The sequence below is a fragment of the Suncus etruscus genome, chromosome 13 (genome assembly GCF_024139225.1).
Source record: "Suncus etruscus isolate mSunEtr1 chromosome 13, mSunEtr1.pri.cur, whole genome shotgun sequence".
Classification (NCBI taxonomy): domain Eukaryota; kingdom Metazoa; phylum Chordata; class Mammalia; order Eulipotyphla; family Soricidae; genus Suncus; species Suncus etruscus.
Window position 1 is genome coordinate 2,206,343 of NC_064860.1, and position 20,495 is coordinate 2,226,837.

The window sequence follows — 20,495 nt, forward strand, 5'->3', positions numbered from 1 at the left end:
GAAACAGCCTCATATTTGTTCACCAAGTGACTTAAGTGTGTAGGTACAAGCAGAATCTGGGGCACGTTTATGGATTGACGGTTGGATTCTTGGTGGGCATGAGCTGGATGTCCTTTACCTCAGAGCCCAATCATTTGGCCTGTGGCATCTAGCTCCCACCCTACCCTGCACAGCACTCAGGGGCTGGAGAGGTGGCCCAGTGTCCCCTGAAATCATTTCCCTAGGTGTTAAGTTCCTAGTTCTCTCCTCAACCTTGATTGTAAACATTTCCAATCAGGGAACCAACATTCACTTATAAACGCAGGGTCTCCACTTTGCTGCCGGACCCAGAACAGCAGGAAGTCCAAGAAGACGGGGACTCCTAGGAAGCTAAGGGATTCTCTGCAGACCTCCCTGTGTGCTAGTGAGGTGACCAGGTGTGGAAGAACAATCTCCTTTTTTTGGTTTTAGGATCACACCCAGAAGTACTGAGGGCTGACTCCTGGCTGTGTGCTCAGGGATCAATGCTGAGGATAGAACCCAGGTCAGCCATATACAAGGCACGCATTCTACATGCCATATGATCTTTCTGGCCCCCTCAAGGTGGGATATTAGCTTCCCGACCATCTCATTTTAACTGAGTTTACACCGTCAGGTTAATTCTCTTATATCCTCTGTTCTAGGACAGGCTTTACCTCAAAGGATGTAGAGATGGAAAATTCAAAGTAAACTGAAAGTGTTGGGTCCCAGCCAAGCTTCTGCAGGTTCCGTTTCCACAGAGCGAGAACAGATTTCCTCCCCATCTCTGTAGCTGCTGCTCATCACAGAGCCTGGTGTCAAGTCTGGGAATATTCCCTCCTGTCGTAAACTTTGCAATTACTGAAAATTAAGTAACTCCCTCTGGAGGAGAAATTATTAAATATATAGTAAATAATGAGGTTAATTATTTTAACCCCTTCTAATTAGGAAACTAATTAAATCAGAAAATTAAAACTGATGTAGAACATTAAAATCAGGAAGTTGTGAATTTTTATCTAACAATGGCCTTTCCTTCTCAATTGATTCCAAAAGAGGAGTGTTTATTATTCCAAAAGAGGAGTGATATATATACATATCACTGGACTCTTGGGTCTACATAGAATAAAATTTTCTTTAGCAAATATATTTTTCAAGCTGGTTTTTATTGGACTTCTATGAGATTAAAGTTTATATGTGAGATCATACCTTGCTTGTTTTTTGGGAGGGGATGGGGTGGGAGCATGCTCAGGTGTGCTCAGGCTTTCCTTCTGACTGTAGTCAACCAAGGTCAAACGCCCTGATTGCTACACTATGTCTTAGACTTCAGAATATAGGGTACTATGTAAGTACTTGGTTTTTTTGTTTGTTTGTTTTGGCCACACCCGGCAGTGCTCAGGGGTTACTCCTGGCTGTCTACTCAGAAATAGCTCCTGGCAGGCACGGGGGACCCTATGGGACACCGGGATTCGAACCAACCACCTTTGGTCCTGGATCGGCTGCTTGCAAGGGAAACGCCGCTGTGCTATCTCTCCGGGCCCCAGTACTTGGTTTTTGGAGGGTAGACAATATCCCCCCCCCTTTTTTTTTGCCTGGTTGTGCTCAGAGCTTACTCCTGGCTGTGTGCTCAGGGCCCGTTTCTGGGAGGACTCAGAGGACCATATGGGGTGCCAGGGATTGAATCCAGGTGGGGGCATGTGCAAGGCCAGCAGCACACGACCTGCTGTGCTCGAGCTCCAGTGCCTGTGGGCAGAGTATCTGATCTCGAAGCCAACATTCTCATTCCCATCGAGACCGCAGAGAAATAGGACCGTGGGGGAGATTATTTGGGAAGGTATCTGCCTTCCCTGTGGCTGTGCTGTTTGGATCCCCAAGAGTGAAGAGTGATGTTGGGTGGCCTGGAGGACAGTGCTTCCAACTGTGCTGCACCCTCCCCAGCAGGGAGTGCAGCTTGGAATAAGGCCTGGAGAAGGTCAAGGAGCCAATGAGCCCAACATGATTGGGATGCTGCTTTCATCAGATCCAAGGGGCCGCTGCCAAGCCCAGCCAGGAATCTATTTGTACTCTGGGGGAGACCATCTGGGCCACCCCCATATCTCAGGGCCTCAGAGAGGAGGTGCTCTTTACAGTGCTAAGCAGGGTTCTTAGCCTTCCCTGGCAGGAAAGAATTCCAGGCAAAAGCAAAATAATGAAGCAAAGCAATTCTTTCTGGGGTGACTGTTGGAAGGAAGTGGCATGCGCTTCTCCCCAAGGTCTTGGCCTGGAGACATAAATGCAACCGGGCCTTGCGTGTCCCAGCTGGAGGGAGGCTTTGTCACTGCGGCCTTGTTAGCTTTGCAGCTTCTGCAGAGCTCATCACCAAGGCACAGGCCTAGCCCCGCCCCTTCCGCCGCTGTCTGCTGCCCCCGCCCCTTCCGCCCGCCCGCTAAGGTCACGCCGCGACGTCCGGCCCTCCGCCGCTTCTGCCTGGCCCCGCCCCTCCCGCAGAGGCCCCGCCCACTCCTCCCCTCCACCTCCTCCCGCCGGCTCCTTCCGCCCGCGCAGGCGCGCCTCGCAGCCGCGGGGGCCGACGGGAGCTCGGTGGGGCCCCCGAGCCGGCCCATTCGCGGCGCGGGGGTGCGCGGCTGTCTTTGCGTCCCCCACGGCACCTCGTATCCTCGCGAAGGGGCCGGCCGCGGCGTCCGCGGCCTCCCGCGCGCCTGCCTCGGCGTCCGCGCGCTCGCAGCCGCGAGCCGAGTTGCAGCGGGCGGGCCGGACGGGACGCACAGACGCGCGCCCCCCCCGCCTTAGGCCGCGATGGTTCGGCCCTCGGGGCGCGCGGCTCCCGCGCTCGGGGCTCGGCCGGGGAGGCCCCGACTTGGCGTCCGGGCCGGGCGGGCCGGGCCGGGCCGGGGGGCCGCCGCCAGCATGTCGCCAGCGGCGCCCGACGCGCCCGCCGAGATGTTCCGCGACGTCAAGTTCTACGTGGTGGGCGACGTGGACCCGCAGGTGCGACGCCGGGCTCCCGGGCCCAGCGCCCGGGGAGGCCCTGCCCGCCCCGACTCGCAGGACCCGGCCCGGGAAGAGGCCAGAGCGCCGCTCAACTGTCATTCATGCATGCCCGGGCTTCCCGGGGCAGCGTCCCCGGCGCGCCCAGAGCTGCCCCTCGCCCCCGAGGACATGTGGCCGGCCACTCCGGGGCCTTGGGACCTCCAGCTCTCAGCAATGTCCAGGAGGCTCCGCTGGGGCCAGGAGTGAACTCAAACAGCACGGAGGAGCAGTGGTCACCTTCAGGCGGCGGGGCCTAGTGCTGACCCTGCTCCTCTGCCCCTGGCTGCTCTCTGCGTCTCCCCTGACCACCCTGCCCCTGGTCCTTGGCCCTTCAGCTTCTCATCCAGCCACACTCAGCTTGCCACAGCCCAGCGGCTGCATTCCGACTCTATTCCCCTCCTGCTCACTACCCCCAACTCTTGGCTGGCCCTGGGCATGTATGTGCCCAGGACCTTCTCGCCCTTCTTGCAACCAACCACTGTGCCAGCCTCCTCCCGCAGTGGGTGGCCCCAGGTTCCAGCCCGACTACCCTGAGCCTTGCCCAAAGGCATTTCTGCCCTTTTGGGGGCTGTGTGGCTGAAGTGCTCACTTTTGGCTCTGCTGTCCCCCCCTCCAGGTCCTGCAGCTCCTGAAAGCGGGGAAGGCCAAGGAGGTGTCCTACAACGCTCTGGCCTCGCACATCATCTCTGAAGACGGGGACAACCCCGAGGTTGGCGAGGCACGGGAGGTCTTTGACTTGCCTGTGGTGAAGGTGCGTGGACTGGAGCAGGGGTCTGCTACCGGGGGCCCGTTTTCCACCTGTTCTTTAGTGCAGAGATTGCTAGAGATCAGTGTCCCCAGATTGGAGTTTCTTGGTAAGGCTTCGAGTGTGCCCTCATCTCCTTTTCGGTTTTGTGTCTACACTCAGCCATGCTCTGGGCTTACTCCTAGCACGGCTCAGGGGGATCATATGATCATATAGGATACTGGGGATCAAACCGCATGCAAAGGATCGGCTGCATGCAAAGACAGCCGTCCCTGCTATATACTTTCCCGCCCCAATGTGGAAATAATTTCTTTTTATTTTTAAAGCCTTTTCTTTATTAAAAGATTGTTTTCTGGGCCACACCTGGCTATGCTTAGGGCTTACACCTGACTCTGTGGACTCTGTGCTCAGAAATGGCTCCTGGCAAGCTTGGGGGACCATGTGGGACGTTAGGAATCAAACTGGGTCCATTCCGGGTCAGCTGCTTTTTTGCAAGGCAAAATGCTCCACTGCTGTGCTAACACTCCGGCCTCTGTGGGAATAATTTCTAAGAAATACAAGTTCTTGGGGCCGGAGCAATAGCACAGCAGTGGTGTGTTTGCCTTGTCTGACCTGGGTCCTACTCGGGTTCAATTCCCAGCATCCCATATGGTCCTCTTGAGCCTGCCAGGAACGATTTCTGAGCACAGAGCCACAAGTAACCCCTGAGCGCCACTGGGTGTGGCAAGTACTTGCTGAAGGCCCTGATCAATTTGAGTTGGGGGTTCTTTTTCCTTGGGAACACACCCAGCCCTGCAGGGAGGACTGCCCCCTAAGGCATTGTGTGCTCAGTGCTCCCGACTAGCCCAAGCTTAGAGAGTGGCTTTCGGGGTTTTGTGAGAAGACCAGATGCTCAGAAATGGCAACTCTGAGCTTCCCCAAAACATTCCAACTGCCGCTCACTTCAGGAGCCCATAGGCTCTGGAGTGCTGAAGTAGTTCTAGTGCTGTCTTGTGGAGGAGACAAACTGCCTTTACATTTTTCTTTTGCAGCCTTCTTGGGTAACGCTGTCTGTCCAGTGTGGAGCGCTTCTGCCGTATCCTTCGTGGGAAAGAAGGAGCCGGGTCTAAAGAGCGTGGCCGCAGGGTCTCGCTGGGCCTGGCTGGGCTGAGAGGAGTGGGCAAGGTGGCTGTTTGTTGGCTCCTGCCTGCCCTCCCTGTGCCTGCCGCATGCTCGAGTAGGGCTCAGGGCCACGTCCTACATCCCTTGGTCTCTGGCAGGTGTCTCCAGACTTAGGCTTTTCTGTTCTTCGGAACTAGTACTGGCCAAACTGAGTTCAAGGCCTGATGGGTTTGGAGAGGTGGTGCTATTGTGGGCTCCCTCTTGTCGGAGCACAGCTCTGTGATGCAACACAGCCCCGACACCTCGCTGCTTGGGCAGTAACTGGTGTGATTCCCAAAAGGCCTCTCCTCCAGCAGGTGCACTTGACTGAGGCGCTGTTCTTTCTATCATTTGTGCTGTGTGTATTCCTGACTATTTAGGTGTGTGTAGTCACATGCTTTCTACTGCAGTCACACAGATGCTGCCCGTTTTCTGCTGATCTGGGAGCATGTGGGTTTGATTGGCCTGAGGGAAACCCACTGGTTCTCAGCCCCTCCTGCAGCCCCTTCTCAGGGTCAGAGGAACAGGAAGTGCAGGGTAGAGCAGGCCAGGCGAATATCACTGCATGGAACCTTAACGACCCAACAGAGCGAGCGGCTTCTCTCCTGAGTCGGGCCAGGTGTTCTCTGGAGTTGCTGCCTGCCTCTCTCAGGTGAGCTTGGTCGCCTTGTGGAGTGGGAGGCTCAGTAACATCCTCGTGAAGGCCTGCCTGGAGAGAGCAAGGTGTCTGTTGAGGCATGGCTGGCTGCTAGAGAGCCAGGAGGGAGTCCACACGGATCGACGGGTGTGGGGGCCTGCCTACACCCCCACACTTGGGCCTGGAGGCGGCCTCAGACTGAGGGAGCCAAAGGGCTGACGGTAAAGGGCCCCTGTCCCCTCCTCCCTGCAGCCTTGTCCACCCAGCGCCTCTAGGGTGTCCTGAGACACGTTTGTCAGGAAAGTTTGATGTGTGGGATCTTGGGCCACACTAGTGATGCTCAGGGCTCGCTCCTGGAGGGATCTGGGGACTATGTGGGATATTGTGGATTGAACAATCTGGGTTAGCTGTGTGCAAGGCCAAATGCCTGCCTGCTGTACCATTTCTCCAGTCCCAGAAAAGTTTCCAAGATGAAAAGACATTTTTTTCCTTGTTTTTTTTTTTTTTTTTTTTTTTTTTTTTTTTAGGCCACACCCAGCAGTGCTCAGGGATTCACCAGGGCCTGGCTGGCTCTGCACTCAGGGATCACTTCTGGTTGACTCGGGGGTCCGTGGGAATCAAACACCCACTCAAGCCCTAAAATATTTTATTACTCCCTTTACTCCTTATGTATGATCACAGTGTACTCTGGCTAAAATGGGACTTTTGCCCTTAGTTCTATTTATGTTAATGGGGTTTTCGGTTCAGAAGTGCAGGGGCTCTGTGAAGGGTCAGAGTTGAGGAAGGGTAAGAAAGGAGAGTGCTGAGTCCCTCAGGAGCGCCAATATGACGCGAGTGTGAGCCAGTGGGCACCAGGGAGGGCCTGGGTTCGGAGTAGTTTGTACTTCCTGCGTGGAGGAAGAGGGGAGAGAGTCGGAGGGCTGGCAGGACAAGGGGGAGGGGACTTGGAGAAGTGGCCGTGGGATCCTGCTTGCAGGATCTCCTGTGCAGCAGCAGTCACCAGGTTCAAATGGGCTGTAGTGTGAAGAAACCGGGACCCTAGATGTCCCAGCAGTTGGGAATGCGTTTGGGAAGAGACAGCACTGTGGGTGCTGCAGACTCAGGCAGGGGCCGGGTCCTATAGGAGCTGGGCAGAGGGCCCTGGGTGGAGATCAGAGAAGGGGCCTGAGCAAGAGTCTGGAGCCTGCATGAGGGGTGGTGAGCTCCGCCTGGCCCAGACTCCATTCTGGAAGTGCTGGGCTAGGGCGCTGGGGTCGGGACACATGTTTGGAAAGATGATCCCAGTAGAGGAAGCCACTTCCCGCCTTGCCAGGGGTGGACAGACTGCTGCTGTGTGTGGGGCCCGTATGGGGCTCGGATGCTGTTTCTGTCCCTGGAGGCTCTTCCTGGCGACACGGGTGGCAGGTGGGGCATGCGCCGCTCTCCCCTCCCTCGTTCCAGGCGAAAGTGCTCAGCGCAGGGTGTCTGTGCGTCTGCACTCGGTGGCCGGCTGGGAGTGGCGTCCAGACCGCTGTTGTGGCCGCAACGGAGCCCGGGCTGTAGTAAGCGGCGACGGCCGAGGCGCGTCTGCCCTCCCGCGGATCTTCCGTGACCGCGCTGACTTGTGGAGGAAGTCGAGGAAGCGAGCAGCGAGCGCCGAGCCGTCCTGCCTGCCGTGTGCTGACCGCTGCTTCCTCCCAGGTGTCGGCTGAGGACAGAAGTGCCCTGTGGGCTTTGCTCACCTTCTACGGGGGGGCCTGTCAACTGGCGCTCACCAAGAGATGCACGCACCTGGTGGTCCCGGAACCCAAGGGGGTGAGTGAGGGGTTGGGCTGTCTGCCGTCTGTCCTGCACAAGATTGGACACGGTCACCCTTTCTCAGTTGCCGGTCAGGGTTACTCCTGGCTCTGCACCTGGTGGAGCTCAGTAGATTTTTGGGGGGCGCTGGGACTGACCCCCTTTATGTCACTGTTGACTACCAAGTGAGGGCCAAAAAAATCTTCCCACCTTGCTTGGGGCATCTTCCAATTAGTGCTTGAGAGACTTGGGGTCCCAGACTTGTGGCCAGTCCTGCGCTGGAGATCAGATGGATGGGCAGCACCTACCCTGCGCTGCTCACCCACCTCTAGCAAGTGGACGGGTGTGTGTGGAACGTAGTGGGCTCGCCCTGCTGCTACTGCCCTGGCTCTGCCACCCTCCGCCCTCCTCCTCTTTAGCCAAAGAGTCTTGTCAACTGTCCCCAAGCGGCCAGCTGCAGTGGGGGACAGCCGGCTACTGGCCTTAGCCCCCACTCTGGCTGCTTGTCTGCAGTCCAGGTGCACGGCCATGAGGGGATTGTTGTGTTCGGCACCTGCCCCCCAGAAGGAGCCCAGCTTTCCCCCTGCCCTTCCTTGTCTGTCCTGGGCTTGGGCCTGGAAGCTGTGGAGGCCAAGGGAGCTTGGTGCCTGCCTGTGGTCCCCTCACAGGAGAAGTACGAGTGCGCCCTGAGGAGGGCGAGTGTGAAGGTCGTCACCCCCGACTGGGTCCTGGACTGCGTGTCTGAGAAATCCAGGAAGGACGAAGCTTCCTACCACCCCCGTCTCATCGTTTACGAGGAGGAGGAGGAGGAGGAGGAAGACGACGAAGAAGAAGAGGAGGAGGAGGAGGCAGAGAACGACGGTAGCACGGATGAGAAGTCGAGCGCAGTCAGCTCTCGGGAAGGGTCCCCAGCCAGTGGCAGGCACTTCTCCCCACCAGGGCCCCCCAAGAAGGGGCAGGAGAAGGAGGAGCTGATGTTCGATGACTCCTCAGACTCATCCCCTGAGAAGCAGGAGCGGAACCTGAACTGGACACCGGCCGAAATCCCACAGGTGGCCACCGCCAAGCGCCGGCTGGTCCCGGGGAAGGAGCCAGGGCTCATCAACCTGTGTGCCAATGTGCCGCCTGTGCCCGGGGGTGCCCTGCCCCCGGATGGCCGACCCGGCCTGCTGGCTCCAGGACAGGCGCTGCAAGGTGCCGAGCGCCCCGACCTAATATCCTCGTGGAGCCCCACAGCACGCACCCTGCGCAACATCACCAACAGCACCGAAGTACAGCCCGGCGGCCGGCCGCCCAATGTGGCGCAGGTGAGCTGCTTGGCCTGGGCACGGGGACCCTGGTGCATCTGGGAGAGCATAGCTGCCTCACACAGACATGCCAGGAACAGGAAGGTGAAGGTGGGGTGTGGGGCCGAAGTACAGCAGCCTTGGGCAGAGACCTGGGTGGGAAAGGGAGCTAGTGTGAATAGGGACAGGGACAGTGGGAGGTGGGCACAGAACCTTCTGGACAGGCTAATGGTGCTGTAGGGGGTGGGGATCCCGCTGAAACTGGTCTAGACAGGTAGGGGGGCGGGGAGGTGAGGTCAGGGTAGAGCTAGTTTTCTGTGCAGGTGCCAAAAAGATGGGATGGGGGGACCCACTCTGTTCCCTGTGGGTGCTGCCGTAGTTTGGACCTAGACCCGTGGGCTGAGCTGTCCCAAAGATTTGGTGCTGCCAGCGCTGGCCCTTAGCCGCTGGGCCAAGCCTGAGCGTCCCCGTCTTGTTTCCCAGATCTTGCAGTCCCTTTCGGCACCGACCAAGAGTGTGGAGCAGCAGCTGGGCCACGGCCAGCCCGGCCATGGGGGTGCCAATGCCCTGCTCTTCGGCCCAGCCAAGGGAGCCCCCGAGCCCCACCTGCCTCCGCCGCCACCGCCTGTGTTGCACCTGCCCCCCCAGCAGCTCTTGCAGCCACCCTTCGCCCCGCCACAGGCCCACACCTTCTCTGCACAGCTGCCGCAGGCCCACACCTTCCCTCCGCAGCCGCTGCATCGGCCCCTGCAGCAGCACCAACTGCAACACCAGCTGCAGCTGCAGCAGCTACAGCAGCAGCAGCAGCATCAGCATCTCCGCCTGCACACACCACAGACGCACCTGCAGGCGCACCCTCAGACACATCCACCGCTACCTGCTGTGCCTGGCCCACAGCCCCTGAGCCAGCCCTCGCCGGCCCTGCCGCCCCAGCCACTGGTCCCGCACCAGGCCCAGCCACACCAGCTCTTTGGCCACGACCCAGCCGTGGAGAGTGAGTGTCACGGGATCCTGCGGCAGACACATGTTCTCTCCTCTTCTCTTCTCTCCTCCCTCCCCCTCCCTTCCCTTGCCTTCCCCTCTTCTCCCGCTGTTCTGGGACTTTGTGGTGCCACACTCAGGCACGAGGCCATCCCTGCCTCATATCAGCACAATGTCTGACTGTCCCGGGAAGGCCCGGCAGGCGGTTCCTAGGCTCACAGCACTGGGCGATGGGTAGGGTGCGGGGGGAAGCAAGGTGCAGATGCTCAATCCCGACTCCTCCTGACCCCAGTTCCAGAGGGTGGTTTCCTGCTGGGCTGCGTGTTCGCCATTGCAGATTATCACGAGCAGATGTCAGATAAGCAGCTCCTGGCCACCTGGAAAAAGGTGAGGGCACCCAGGGGTGGCACAGGGAGTGGGTGAGTCAGCGAGTGAGTGAGAGGGTGTGTGTGTGTGTGTGTGTGTGTGTGTGTGTATGGGTATATGCGTATATGCGTGAATTGGTACATGGGACTGAGTGTAGGCATATGAGTGTGTGTGTGTGTGTGTGTGTGTGTGTGTGTGTGTGTGTGTGAATTGGTACATGGGACTGAGTGTAGGCATATGAGTATGGGTATAAGTGTATGGGTGTGAGTGTGGGGCTAGGTACCTATGAGAGAGAGAGTGTGCGAGTGTAGCCTTCCAGCATCGTTTCTCTACACGTGCTTGCACTGTCCCCTGGCAGATAATCCAGGCGCACGGTGGCATGGTGGACCCTGCCTTCTCCAGTCGCTGCACTCACCTGTTGTGTGAGAGCCAAGTCAGCAGCACCTATGCCCAGGTAAGTGGGCCCAGGGAGACGCAGTGCCTCCACCCCTGCTCTGCGGGCTGGAGTTCCTGTCTTATGGGTATGCGTCCCGTGTATCCCTTTGTGTGGGGACAGGACGGCCCTTCTGTCCATCGGCAGCCCCCGCTTTGCTTCTGGGGCAGGGGCCAGGCCTGGCCCTAGGCTGACCCCAGGCCGACCCCTCTTGCCACCGCAGGCCATCCGGGAGCGCAAGCGCTGTGTCACAGCTCACTGGCTCAACAGCGTGCTCAAGAGGAGGAGGATGGTGCCGCCCCACCGAACCCTGCACTTCCCTGTGGCCTTCCCGCCCGGGGGCAAGCCCTGTGCCCAGCATGTGAGTGCCACCACCCAGCACACCGGCAGCCCACAGCCGGGCTGACATCTTGGGGGGACATCACCACCCGCCTCCTGACCACTGCCCTCCCTGCAGATCATCTCAGTGACGGGCTTTGTGGACAGTGACAGAGACGAGCTGAAGCTCATGGCTTACCTGGCAGGTGCCAAGTACACGGGCTACCTGTGCCGCAGCAACACTGTTCTCATCTGCAAGGAGTGAGTGGGCGCAGGGCCCCGTGTTTCTGGAGGGGGGGAGAGGCCCGTGGCAGCACCAAGATGGTGTGATGGGGTCCACTGGGGGGGAAGGCAGAGGCGGGGGCGGCCGGTGCTCAGTGAGGCAGGACCCTGAATGCCATGTGCCCACAGACCAGTTGGCCTGAAGTACGAAAAGGCGCGGGAGTGGCGCATCCCGTGCGTGAACGTGCAGTGGCTCAGTGACATCCTGCTGGGGAACCTTGAGGCGCTACGGCAGGCCCAGTGCAGCCGCTACTCGGTTTTCAACCTGCCTGACCCCTTCGCACCTGCGCCACCACTGGTCTTCAGCCTGTTGGGTGAGCTGAGCGCCTGGCCCAGTCCTCCTGCCCAGAAATGCCCAGGCTGATTGTGCCGTGCCCAGGAATGGGGCTTCTGATGGGCCCACATTAGAACTTTGGCGCCAATGGCTGCTTCTCTCCCCAGATGCTTGGCGGGTTCCGGTCAAGGTGTCGGCGGAGTTGCTGATGGTACGTTCCTGACCTGCCTGCCTCTGGTGTCTCAGGCTGTGTCCTATGGTGGACCTCCTTGGGTACAGAAGGGACATGGTTGTGCAGGGAAGTCTGTGACAGGGCTGAGTCCCTCAGTTGACTGTCCTGTGGTTTCGGATGGGCTGACGGACGGTTTACCTCTGCAGCCGGCCAACAGCTCTTACCTCAGCTCTGTGCTGTGTGAGGGCGGGGGCTGTTTCTCCTGGGGCATCCTTGGATGCCACCGGCCCTGACACTGACCATACTCCTATCTCCCCAGGGCCTGAGACCCTTCCCGAAGCTGAAACAGAACGAAGTGACAGCTGTCCAGCCCTCGTCCAAGAGAGCCAGGTGCAGGGCTGGGCATCATTGCTTCTTGCTGTGGAGAGGGCTGGGCTGGGATTTTCTTCCAGCTAGAGCCAGAGTTTAGCTGACCAGAGTATGCTGGCATGCCCGCCGCTGACCTGGGTTTGACCTCCGCCACTTCATAGGGTCCCCCAAGCACTCCCAGGAGTGACTCCAGAGTGCAAGCTCGAGTCAGCCCTGAGTACTGCAAGGTGTGGACTGACCGACTTCCCCCATTCTCTTCTAGATAACACTGCTCTCCCCCACTCCCGGGTAGGGCCAGGAAGCTGAACTGGGATCCCCACTGGATGCTGCCATCCACCCACCCCTCCTGGCCTTGCAGGGCCCAGAAAGCTCTCTACTGTGCTCCCCTGACCCCGTGTGCCTTTGATTCCCATCTGGCTACCCTTTCTTTTTTATTTTTTATTTTTTATTTTTTTTTTAATTTTGGGCCATGTCTGGCAATATGCAGGGATTATTCCTGGCTCTGGACTCAGAAATCATTCCTGATAGTTCTGGAGTATCTTTGTGTGTGTGTGTGTGTGTGTGTGTGTGTGTGTGTGTGTGTGTGTGTTTTGGGTCACACCCGGCAGTGCTCAGGGGTTACTCCTGGCTCCATGCTCAGAAATTGCTCCTTGCAGGCACGGGGGACCATATGGGATGCCGGGATTTGAACCAATGACCTTCTGCATGAAAGGAAAATGCCTTTCCTCCATGCTATCTCTCCAGCCCCTGGCCACCCTTTCTGGAGACAGATGTACTCATGGATCCTAACGCGGGGGTGTTGCGCATTCAGACCCTGGTGCTGATGCCAGGCCTTCCCTGGCACCCTGCTGTGTCAGATCTAGAGCCTGGTCAGGTGAAGCAGAGTGGTTCTTCAGCTCTGGCCAGGAGGCCTGGCCCTTGGCAGGCAGCTAGAGGGGGTCTGGGGGCTATCATTGTTGATGCCACTACTGCTGCCCTTAGGGCTTAGCTCTCCCGGGACACTGTTGGCAGTACAGGAGGACAGGGGACCCCACGTTGCTGCTGTCCAGAATCGGGCCCTGCCCATGTTTGAACGTGTGCTTCCTTTTGCAGGATTGAGGACATCCCGCCTCCCACTAAGAAGCTCACCCCAGAACTCACACCCTTCGTGCTGTTCACCGGCTTTGAGCCTGTCCAAGTACAGCAGTATGTCAAGGTGACATGTCACACTTTGCTTGGGATGCAGATCCCCGCCATGTGTTTGAGAGTGTGTGTGTGTGTGTGTGTGTGTGTGTGTGTGTGCAGGGATGCATGGACCTGTGTGCACCGTCTTGGCCACACCCACACGGCATTCATGTCCTTGTGAACATCCCCTGCTGTGCTGGGCCTTCCGACTGGCTGATGGTCTCCTGGGATCAATAAGGGGACCAGGGTGCAGGTTGCCTAGCCTACCCTCCGATTGGAGCCGGGCAGCCCGTGGATGGGCTGTGTGCATGGCGGGAGCCCGGGGCAGTGCCGCACAGTGTGGCCGGTCTGGTCTGCTGTTGCTGTGCCAGGGCTTCCTGGGATCCTGTTCATGTGCTCTCCTCTCCATGTCCTCCACAGAAGCTCTACATCCTGGGGGGCGAGGTGGCTGAGTCTGTGCAGAAGTGCACCCACCTCATTGCCAGCAAAGTGACGCGCACTGTCAAGTTCCTGACTGCAGTCTCGGTGGTTCGGCACATCGTGACACCAGAGTGGCTTGAGGAGGGCTTCAAGTGCCAGAAGTTTATCGGTGAGGAGTTCCCTCAGAGCTGCTGCTACTTGCTATGGAGGGGCCCAGAAACCCTAGACCAGGGCTAGAAGGTTCTTGGAAGAACCAGGAGCTCATGGGTGCCCTACCCTTCCTTGCACACCCCTCCTGGGCTATTGTAATTTGGGTTTTGGGACACAGCTGTTGGTGCTCTGAGCTTCCTCCTGGTTCTTTCCAGGGCTAATCCTAGGGGCCTCGGGGCTTCCTCCTAGATCTTTCCTGGGAGTGAGGATGGGTCAGTGGGTGCAGGGATGGGCTCCTGATCCTCACCCTTCCCCTCCCCTCCCCCCAGATGAGCAGAGCTATCTTCTCCGAGATGCTGAGGCTGAGGTGCTCTTCTCCTTCAGCCTGGAGGAATCGCTGAAGAGGGCGCGCATGGCCCCCCTCTTCAAGGTAGGCTTGCCGGGGCCCCTGGGCTGACCCTCCTTGCCCACAGTTGCCCTGGAGCAAGACCACCACGAGGCATCTTCTGTCTAGGGCCCAGAGCAATGGTGTAGTGGAGGGTGCTTGCCTTGCATACAGTGGATTTGACCCCCAGCATCCCATAGGGTTCCCTGAGCACCACCTGGAGAGCTCCTGCATGCAGAGCCAGGAGTAGGCTCAGTGGGGTGTGGGCCAAGTTCTCCATCCCATCCCCTCAGGAAATGTTTTTCTGAACTGTGTAAAGAGGCTGAGACACGTGCTGGCTGGGAAATGATGCTCGCTGTAGAGTTGGCCTCAATTTTCCAGGTTTTCCACTGATAAGTTTCACTTGCCGTTAGCAGAAGACTATTAGCTAAAGCTCACATCACAGTGGTGTCTTGCTGAAGCCCAGATTAATGACATAGGGAGGAAAAGAAAAGATTGGCTGGGTGTATGGCCGAGTGGTGAGCAGCTGCCTTGCATCCTGGTGCTGCAGAAAGAATGAGGGAAGGAACAAGAGGAACAGAGATGTACAGACCAGTGTCTGCCTTCCAGAAGAATGAGGGTAGAAAGGAGAGGAGAGAGGAACAGAGATGTGTAGACTGGGGCTCACCCTCGGAACACTGCTGGTCAGGCCTCCTGGGGCACAGACGCCAGTTGCTTCTCACCCACTGGGGCCCTATTCACCCACCTCCTGTCTCGCTGCAGGCCAAGTACTTCTACATCACACCGGGCATCTGCCCAAGTCTGTCCACCATGAAGGCCATCGTGGAGTGTGCGGGCGGCAAGGTCCTGCCCCGGCAGCCGTCCTTCCGCAAGCTGGTGGAGCACAAGCACAACAAGGTGCGTGATGGCGGGGTTGGGGTGGGGAGCAGGGAGCGTGGAGGCCTGACCGGAGCCCGGTGGGAGACTGATTGAGCACGGCCCATAATGTTGCAGAGCCTATCCGAGATCATCGTCATCTCCTGCGAGAATGACCTCCACCTGTGCCGAGAGTACTTTGCTCGAGGAATAGGTATGGCGAGGTCTGCCTTCCCTGCGTGTGTCCTGCCCTGCCCTGCCCTCCCCTCCCCTCGGCCCCTGCCCACCTGTGGAATCAAATAATTAACGATGGTGCTGGATGGCGATGGATGGAGGCCTTTGTGCTTAGGCCCCAGCCATGTGGCTTCATCCCCCATCCAGCCGGCGGGTCCCAGGCCCAGGTGAAAGGCGAAATCACTCACTCACAGGCAGGCCTTAGGAAGCATCATCTTTATTCATGCCCTGACCACCACAGGTGTGTGGCCTATCTCATAACCTTTCAAGCATTCGGCCATTCTTAGCCCTGCATCTTATAATTCAGCCATCTTCCTGAGAGCCCCTCATCCCCAGGCTCCAGGGTTTATCTACCTATTCCAAGACCCCTCCCAGGAATGGGCCGGGTCTTGCAGGTAAGGTCACACCTAATATCCGGTTCCCAAGACCCCTCCCAGAAATGGGTGGGTCTCAGATAGGAACACCTAAATCCAGGGTGGAGTAACCACCTGCATCTTTGTCTTAGTCATTTTCTTTATAATTTAAATGTGTTTTGTTGTCATTCATAGTTAATATTTTCAATTGCAAAATGTTTTACTGTGTATTTTAATGTACTTAGCCTGTTTTTAAAATGTATGCTATGCATTTATGCTGTAGTACTTGTGTGTAGGAAAGGTTATAGGAACAGAAAGTTCCCCCAATATAGTTTAAAAGTATAGGAACGTGAAAGTTCCGGAATAGTGCTTGGTGAAAAAGCATTAAGAGAATTTTAAGTTACAGGTGTAAAGTATATTTTGCAAAAATAATATGTTTTTGAAAAGGGCTGGTATGTTAATTTTCACTCTATTACGTTGGTGCATGAAAATATTAACCCACCTTTGGCTAAAGGTGGAGTCAGAATTACAAAAGGGTCTTTATAATTCAGAAAAGGGGGAAATGTTGGTGTGAGACCCTGGATTTGGTGTAGATAGCTAAGACCCACCCATTTCTGGGAGGGGTCTTGGGAACCGGATATTAGGTGTGACCTTACCTGCAAGACCCGGCCCATTCCTGGGAGGGGTCTTGGAAAAGTTAGATAAGCCTTGGACCGAGGGAATTCGGCCCTGTCGGCCCTGCTGAGCTCGCTGGCTTTGGGGTCTCTGTTTCTGGTCTTGAACCAGGATGGAGGCCAAAGGGAAGATGGCTCAAAGGGTTAAGACGCAGGGTAGCCTAGAATGGCTGAATGCTTAAAAGGTTATGAGATAGGCCACACACATGTGGTGAATAGGGCATGAATAAAGTTAATGCTTCCTGAAGCCCACCTGTGAGTGAGTGATTTTGCCTTTCACCTGGGCCTGGGACCCGCCGGCTGAATGGGGTTGCAGAGCCACGTGGCCTGGGGTGGCAGAGAGAAATCCTTTACCATTCATCGCCATCCAGCCCCATCGTTAATTATTTGATTCTACACCCACCCTGTGCTTGTCTTCCAGATGTGCACAATGCTGAGTTCGTGCTCACAGGGGTGCTCACGCAGACACTGGACTATGACTCATATCCTTTGGACATGGGGGATTCTGGGATAGGGGAACTCTGGTCTATGGCCTGCCAGTGCCATGTTCACTTACTTAGGACTTGGGGGATCATACTTGGGGGGGACTCAAGACTGCTCCTGGCTCTGCCAGTGGTTCCCTCCTGGCAGGCTCTGTGTTCCTTGTGGGAGGCTGGGGATGGAGCTGTGTGTGGCTCTGTACAAAGCGACTGCCCTTCACCGTCTCTCCAGCCTGGGGTGTTTTCTGCTTCTGCCAGTTGTGGTGGGGAAACTGTCGTTTATTCCCACAGTTGCTTGGAACCGCTTGAGGACTTGCTAGAGTGTTCCTCTCAGTTCCCTCAGACTCACTCAATAGGAAGCTGCACCAGAGTGCTCTCGTGAGCATTACTCCTGGACCGGGAGCACGGTGGCTGCAGTTAGGGCAGTGGGGTTGACGTTACGGTATGGTGAGGACCGTGACTGTGGTTATGCTCGTGGTTAGGGCAGGGTTTGTGGTGTGGTGTGGTGTGGTTAGGGCGGTGGTTATGGTCAGTCAGGCAGCGATCACGGCGGGTCGGGCTTCTGTGGTCGTCCTGCTTTGCTGTCCCTCTCTGAGCCCCGCAGTCTCTGCTGAGCACTGCTTTGCTTGCGTGGGTCAGGCAGTGGGGGGGCACTTGACCACTTGCTTGACTCGCTTGTTGCCCTCTGTGCATGCGGGGACTGCCCTGAACTTTGTTTTCCTCAACGAGCCCACATATAAATTCCACTGACTGGAGGACCTGCGCGGGTGGCCCCGAGCCTGCGCAGCCTTGTTTTCCTGCACTGTCTCAGACAATGAGCCTGGAAGCAGGAGAACAGATCTATTAATTAAATCGGCTGCATCTGAAGAGGTGTGATTTTTACCTGAGGAACATAAATTATGTTTTGTATGATAGGACTGGACGAGCCCACGTTCAGTTTGATTCATTTTGCCGGGTTTTTCAATGTTTTCATGACACTGTTAAAGGAACTTCAGCTACAGATAAAATGTGTAAATAAAAGCCTGATATCTCTATAAATTATGGATGTGAAAATTTGGAACATTTTGTACTTTATTTTGATTTCTTAAAAGTTTTTTTTATATTGTTATCTTGCGCACATTTGAAATAAATGTACTTTTTGCACTTAGAATTGAATAATCCTGTTATTCCACGTTTGGGGCATATTGTATATGATTTGCATCAAACTATGGATCATAGTGTGTGTGTGTAAATAAATCCCCATATTGTGAATTCACGACACACTCGTATTCCACCCAGGCAGACTAGTCTGAAGAAGCAGGGTAGCAGTGAAGAATTAATAAATCAGTCAGGAAAGAATCGTGCAGTAAGTTTGCTTTTTGCCTCATGGTCTCCTCGGCTCCAACAGCCAAACTGATTTTTGCATTCTCTCAGAAGAAAATCCACTGGGGCAGGGCAGGGTAGAGTGGCCCAGGTGGGCTTTTACATATCAAAGGAGACGCTTAAAAGGGAAGGGAAGATGGGGGATGACTTTGTTTTAGGTCAATAGCTGGGTGTCATCTTTTTTTTTTTTTTTTTTTTTTTTTTTTGGGTGTCATCTTACAATTCCACTCTCTGTTCAAAACAAAACAAAAATAGAGAAAGGCAAGGCTACCAGAGGTGGGAACCTCTGATCAGGACTTACAAAAGTGTTATTTTGCATAAGCACAGTAAAAGTTGACTAATGGTATCAAAGTTTAAATTGAATACATCCTCAAAACAATCAGCTTTTTCTATATCTTTGTCTAATACATATCACAATTTCTTTTCAGACTTCTGAACATAAACATTAGAACCTTTCTTGCAGATAAACTTAATTTGAAAATTCTTAAACATTCTTACACAGAGCACTGTAATACAAGTTTCTTTTCCATAAATTTCCCTAAACAAAATCACAGGAATATTTCTGCAGATATATATACATTTTGAAAATAAGTTTGCTAAAATTGACCATGAGTTCTGTAATGAGTATAGTGTCCAATTTTCTTTCTTCTTGACTTTTGTGGACAAAGATACTAGAACATTTTAGAAATAATTTTGAGAATAGGTTGCTACCTAATACAATCAAGAGGGAAACATTCACTAGGAGAGTAATGGTAATATTATAGTAATATTTTAAATATTAAAATTTAATAACGGGTCAGAGAGCATGGAGGTAAGGCGTTTGCCTTGCATGCAAAAGGATGGTGGTTCGAATCCTGGCATCTCAAATGTTCCCCCGAGCCTGCCAAGAGCGATTTCTGAGTGTAGAGCCAGGAGTAACCTCTGAGCGCTGCCAGGGGTGACCCAAAAAACAAAACAAAACAAAAAAAAATTAATAACATTATGCATTTCCCTAGAACTGTGCAAACTAATATTAAACCACTAAAGTTGGATACAAATTTTTCTGTTTGCAGTGGGGCATAGAACAAAATAGCATTAAGATCATTATAGAGGCAGAACACACAGTTTAACCAGCAATCTAATGACTGATGCAAATATGGTTGAGAGATTGATTAGCCTCGAAGAAAGTTGCAGGAGGTTCTGAAAGCAGCTTCTCAGTTGGACTTTGTCTGGACTTGGATCCTCCATCTTCTTTAGTAGGCTTCTGGGGTCTTCTGGGATGGAAGTGCTTTTGGTTCCTGGGATGGAATTTGGGTGAGGGGACCCACTCATCTCCCTACTATTGGTCCCCCTCAAATGAGACTTTCTCTTTGGCTGTTTGGGCAGGCGCCTGGCAAAGCGCAAGCCTCATGCCCCAGTCCCAGGGGGGTGGGAGATGTGGGTCTGGAAACAAATGTTGACACAGGAAATAATCCACACATGATTTTTTTTTTTTTTTGGTCGCACCTCGCGGCATTCAGGTTCCTTCTGGCTCTGCGCTCAGAAATTGCTCCTAGCAGGCTTGGGGGACCATATGGATGCTGGGATTCAAATCACCATCTGTCCTGGATCTGCTGCATGCAAGGCAAATGCCCTACCGCTGTGCTATCTCTCCGGCCCTCTTGATTAAGGAGATAAAACAGCTCCAGGAACTTCCACAGCAAACCTTCCGCTCCTAGCAAGCAGATAACTTGGTCATGGAAAATTGGAAACAGCAAGCATTTCTCCTTGAGACCCATGGGCATTTAGGAACCACCAGTCCAAAAGGTGCTTCCACCCAATGAGTAACAAGCATCGGCAAAGGAGCTGGAGCAGTGGTGCAAGCTGTAGGGTGTTTGCCTTGCACATGGCTAACCTAGGACAGACTGTGGTTCGATCCCCCGACTTCCCATATGGTCCCCAAGCCAGGAGTGATTTCTTTCTTTTTTTGTTTGTTTTTTTGGGCCACACCCATTTGATGCTCAGGGGTTACTCCTGGCTAAGCGCTCAGAAATCGCCCCTGACTTGGGGGGACCATATGGGACGCCGGGGGATGGAACCGCGGTCCTTCCTTGGCTCAGGAAGGACCGCGGTTCCATCCCCCGGCTAGCGCTTGCAAGGCAGGCACCTTACCTTTAGTGCCACCTCACCGGCCCCTCCAGGAGTGATTTCTGAGCGCATAGCCAGGAGTGACCCCTGAGCATCACTGGATGTGGCCCAGAAGGCAAATAAACAAAAACAAAAAACAAAACAAACAAAAAATACCAACCAAGCATCAGCAAAGAAGAAATGTCCTGAATAGAATGGAAACAGATTAATCCAACACCTCATGCTATCCTTAAGCAGATACAAAACAACTTACCGTACTTTTTATTGCTTGTTACGACGTGCATCTCATGATGGTGTCACTAAATCATGTTCTGGGGCGTCTTGAGCTTCTGATTACTGTTTTCACTCACTGCATTTAGTGGGCTTCTGTGTGCCTTGCCCATCTGTTTTGCTGGGCCCTGCTGTGGAAGTTGTACCGTATAGTTGCCCTCGCATGTGTGTGTCTTAAATACATGCGCAGCGTATGTTTTCATGTTTGCACTGTGTACCTGCGAGTATCCCAGCGAGGTT

The 20,495-nt window shown here is 55.0% G+C and overlaps 2 protein-coding genes across 2 annotated transcripts in view; both read left to right on the forward strand.

Annotated features, from left to right (window-relative positions):
* XRCC2 (X-ray repair cross complementing 2) overlaps positions 1–20,495 on the forward strand; it is an 813,538-nt gene that overhangs the window by 226,457 nt on the left and 566,586 nt on the right. The window lies entirely within an intron of this gene.
* PAXIP1 (PAX interacting protein 1) lies at positions 2,807–17,675 on the forward strand. The gene is made up of 21 exons (XM_049785267.1): positions 2,807–2,982; positions 3,641–3,775; positions 4,801–4,844; positions 5,498–5,561; positions 7,227–7,340; positions 7,991–8,629; positions 9,092–9,602; positions 9,882–9,976; positions 10,314–10,409; positions 10,612–10,749; positions 10,846–10,967; positions 11,118–11,302; positions 11,430–11,473; positions 11,754–11,824; positions 12,896–12,998; positions 13,388–13,556; positions 13,867–13,967; positions 14,685–14,819; positions 14,916–14,991; positions 16,460–16,519; positions 17,251–17,675. The coding sequence occupies exons 1-21, from the start codon at positions 2,902–2,904 to the stop codon at positions 17,265–17,267; spliced, it is 3,000 nt and encodes a 999-aa protein (XP_049641224.1). The 5' UTR covers positions 2,807–2,901; the 3' UTR covers positions 17,268–17,675.

What these genes read in the sequence shown, in the direction of transcription:
- PAXIP1 (XM_049785267.1), top strand. Translation starts at nt 2,902, where the DNA reads ATGTCGCCAGCGGCGCCCGACGCGCCCGCCGAGATGTTCCGCGACGTC. An exon ending in CCACGACCCAGCCGTGGAGA is followed by an intron (nt 9,603 to 9,881) that starts GTGAGTGTCACG and finishes TCCTGACCCCAG; the next exon opens with TTCCAGAGGGTGGTTTCCTG. An exon ending in AAGTACAGCAGTATGTCAAG is followed by an intron (nt 12,999 to 13,387) that starts GTGACATGTCAC and finishes TGTCCTCCACAG; the next exon opens with AAGCTCTACATCCTGGGGGG.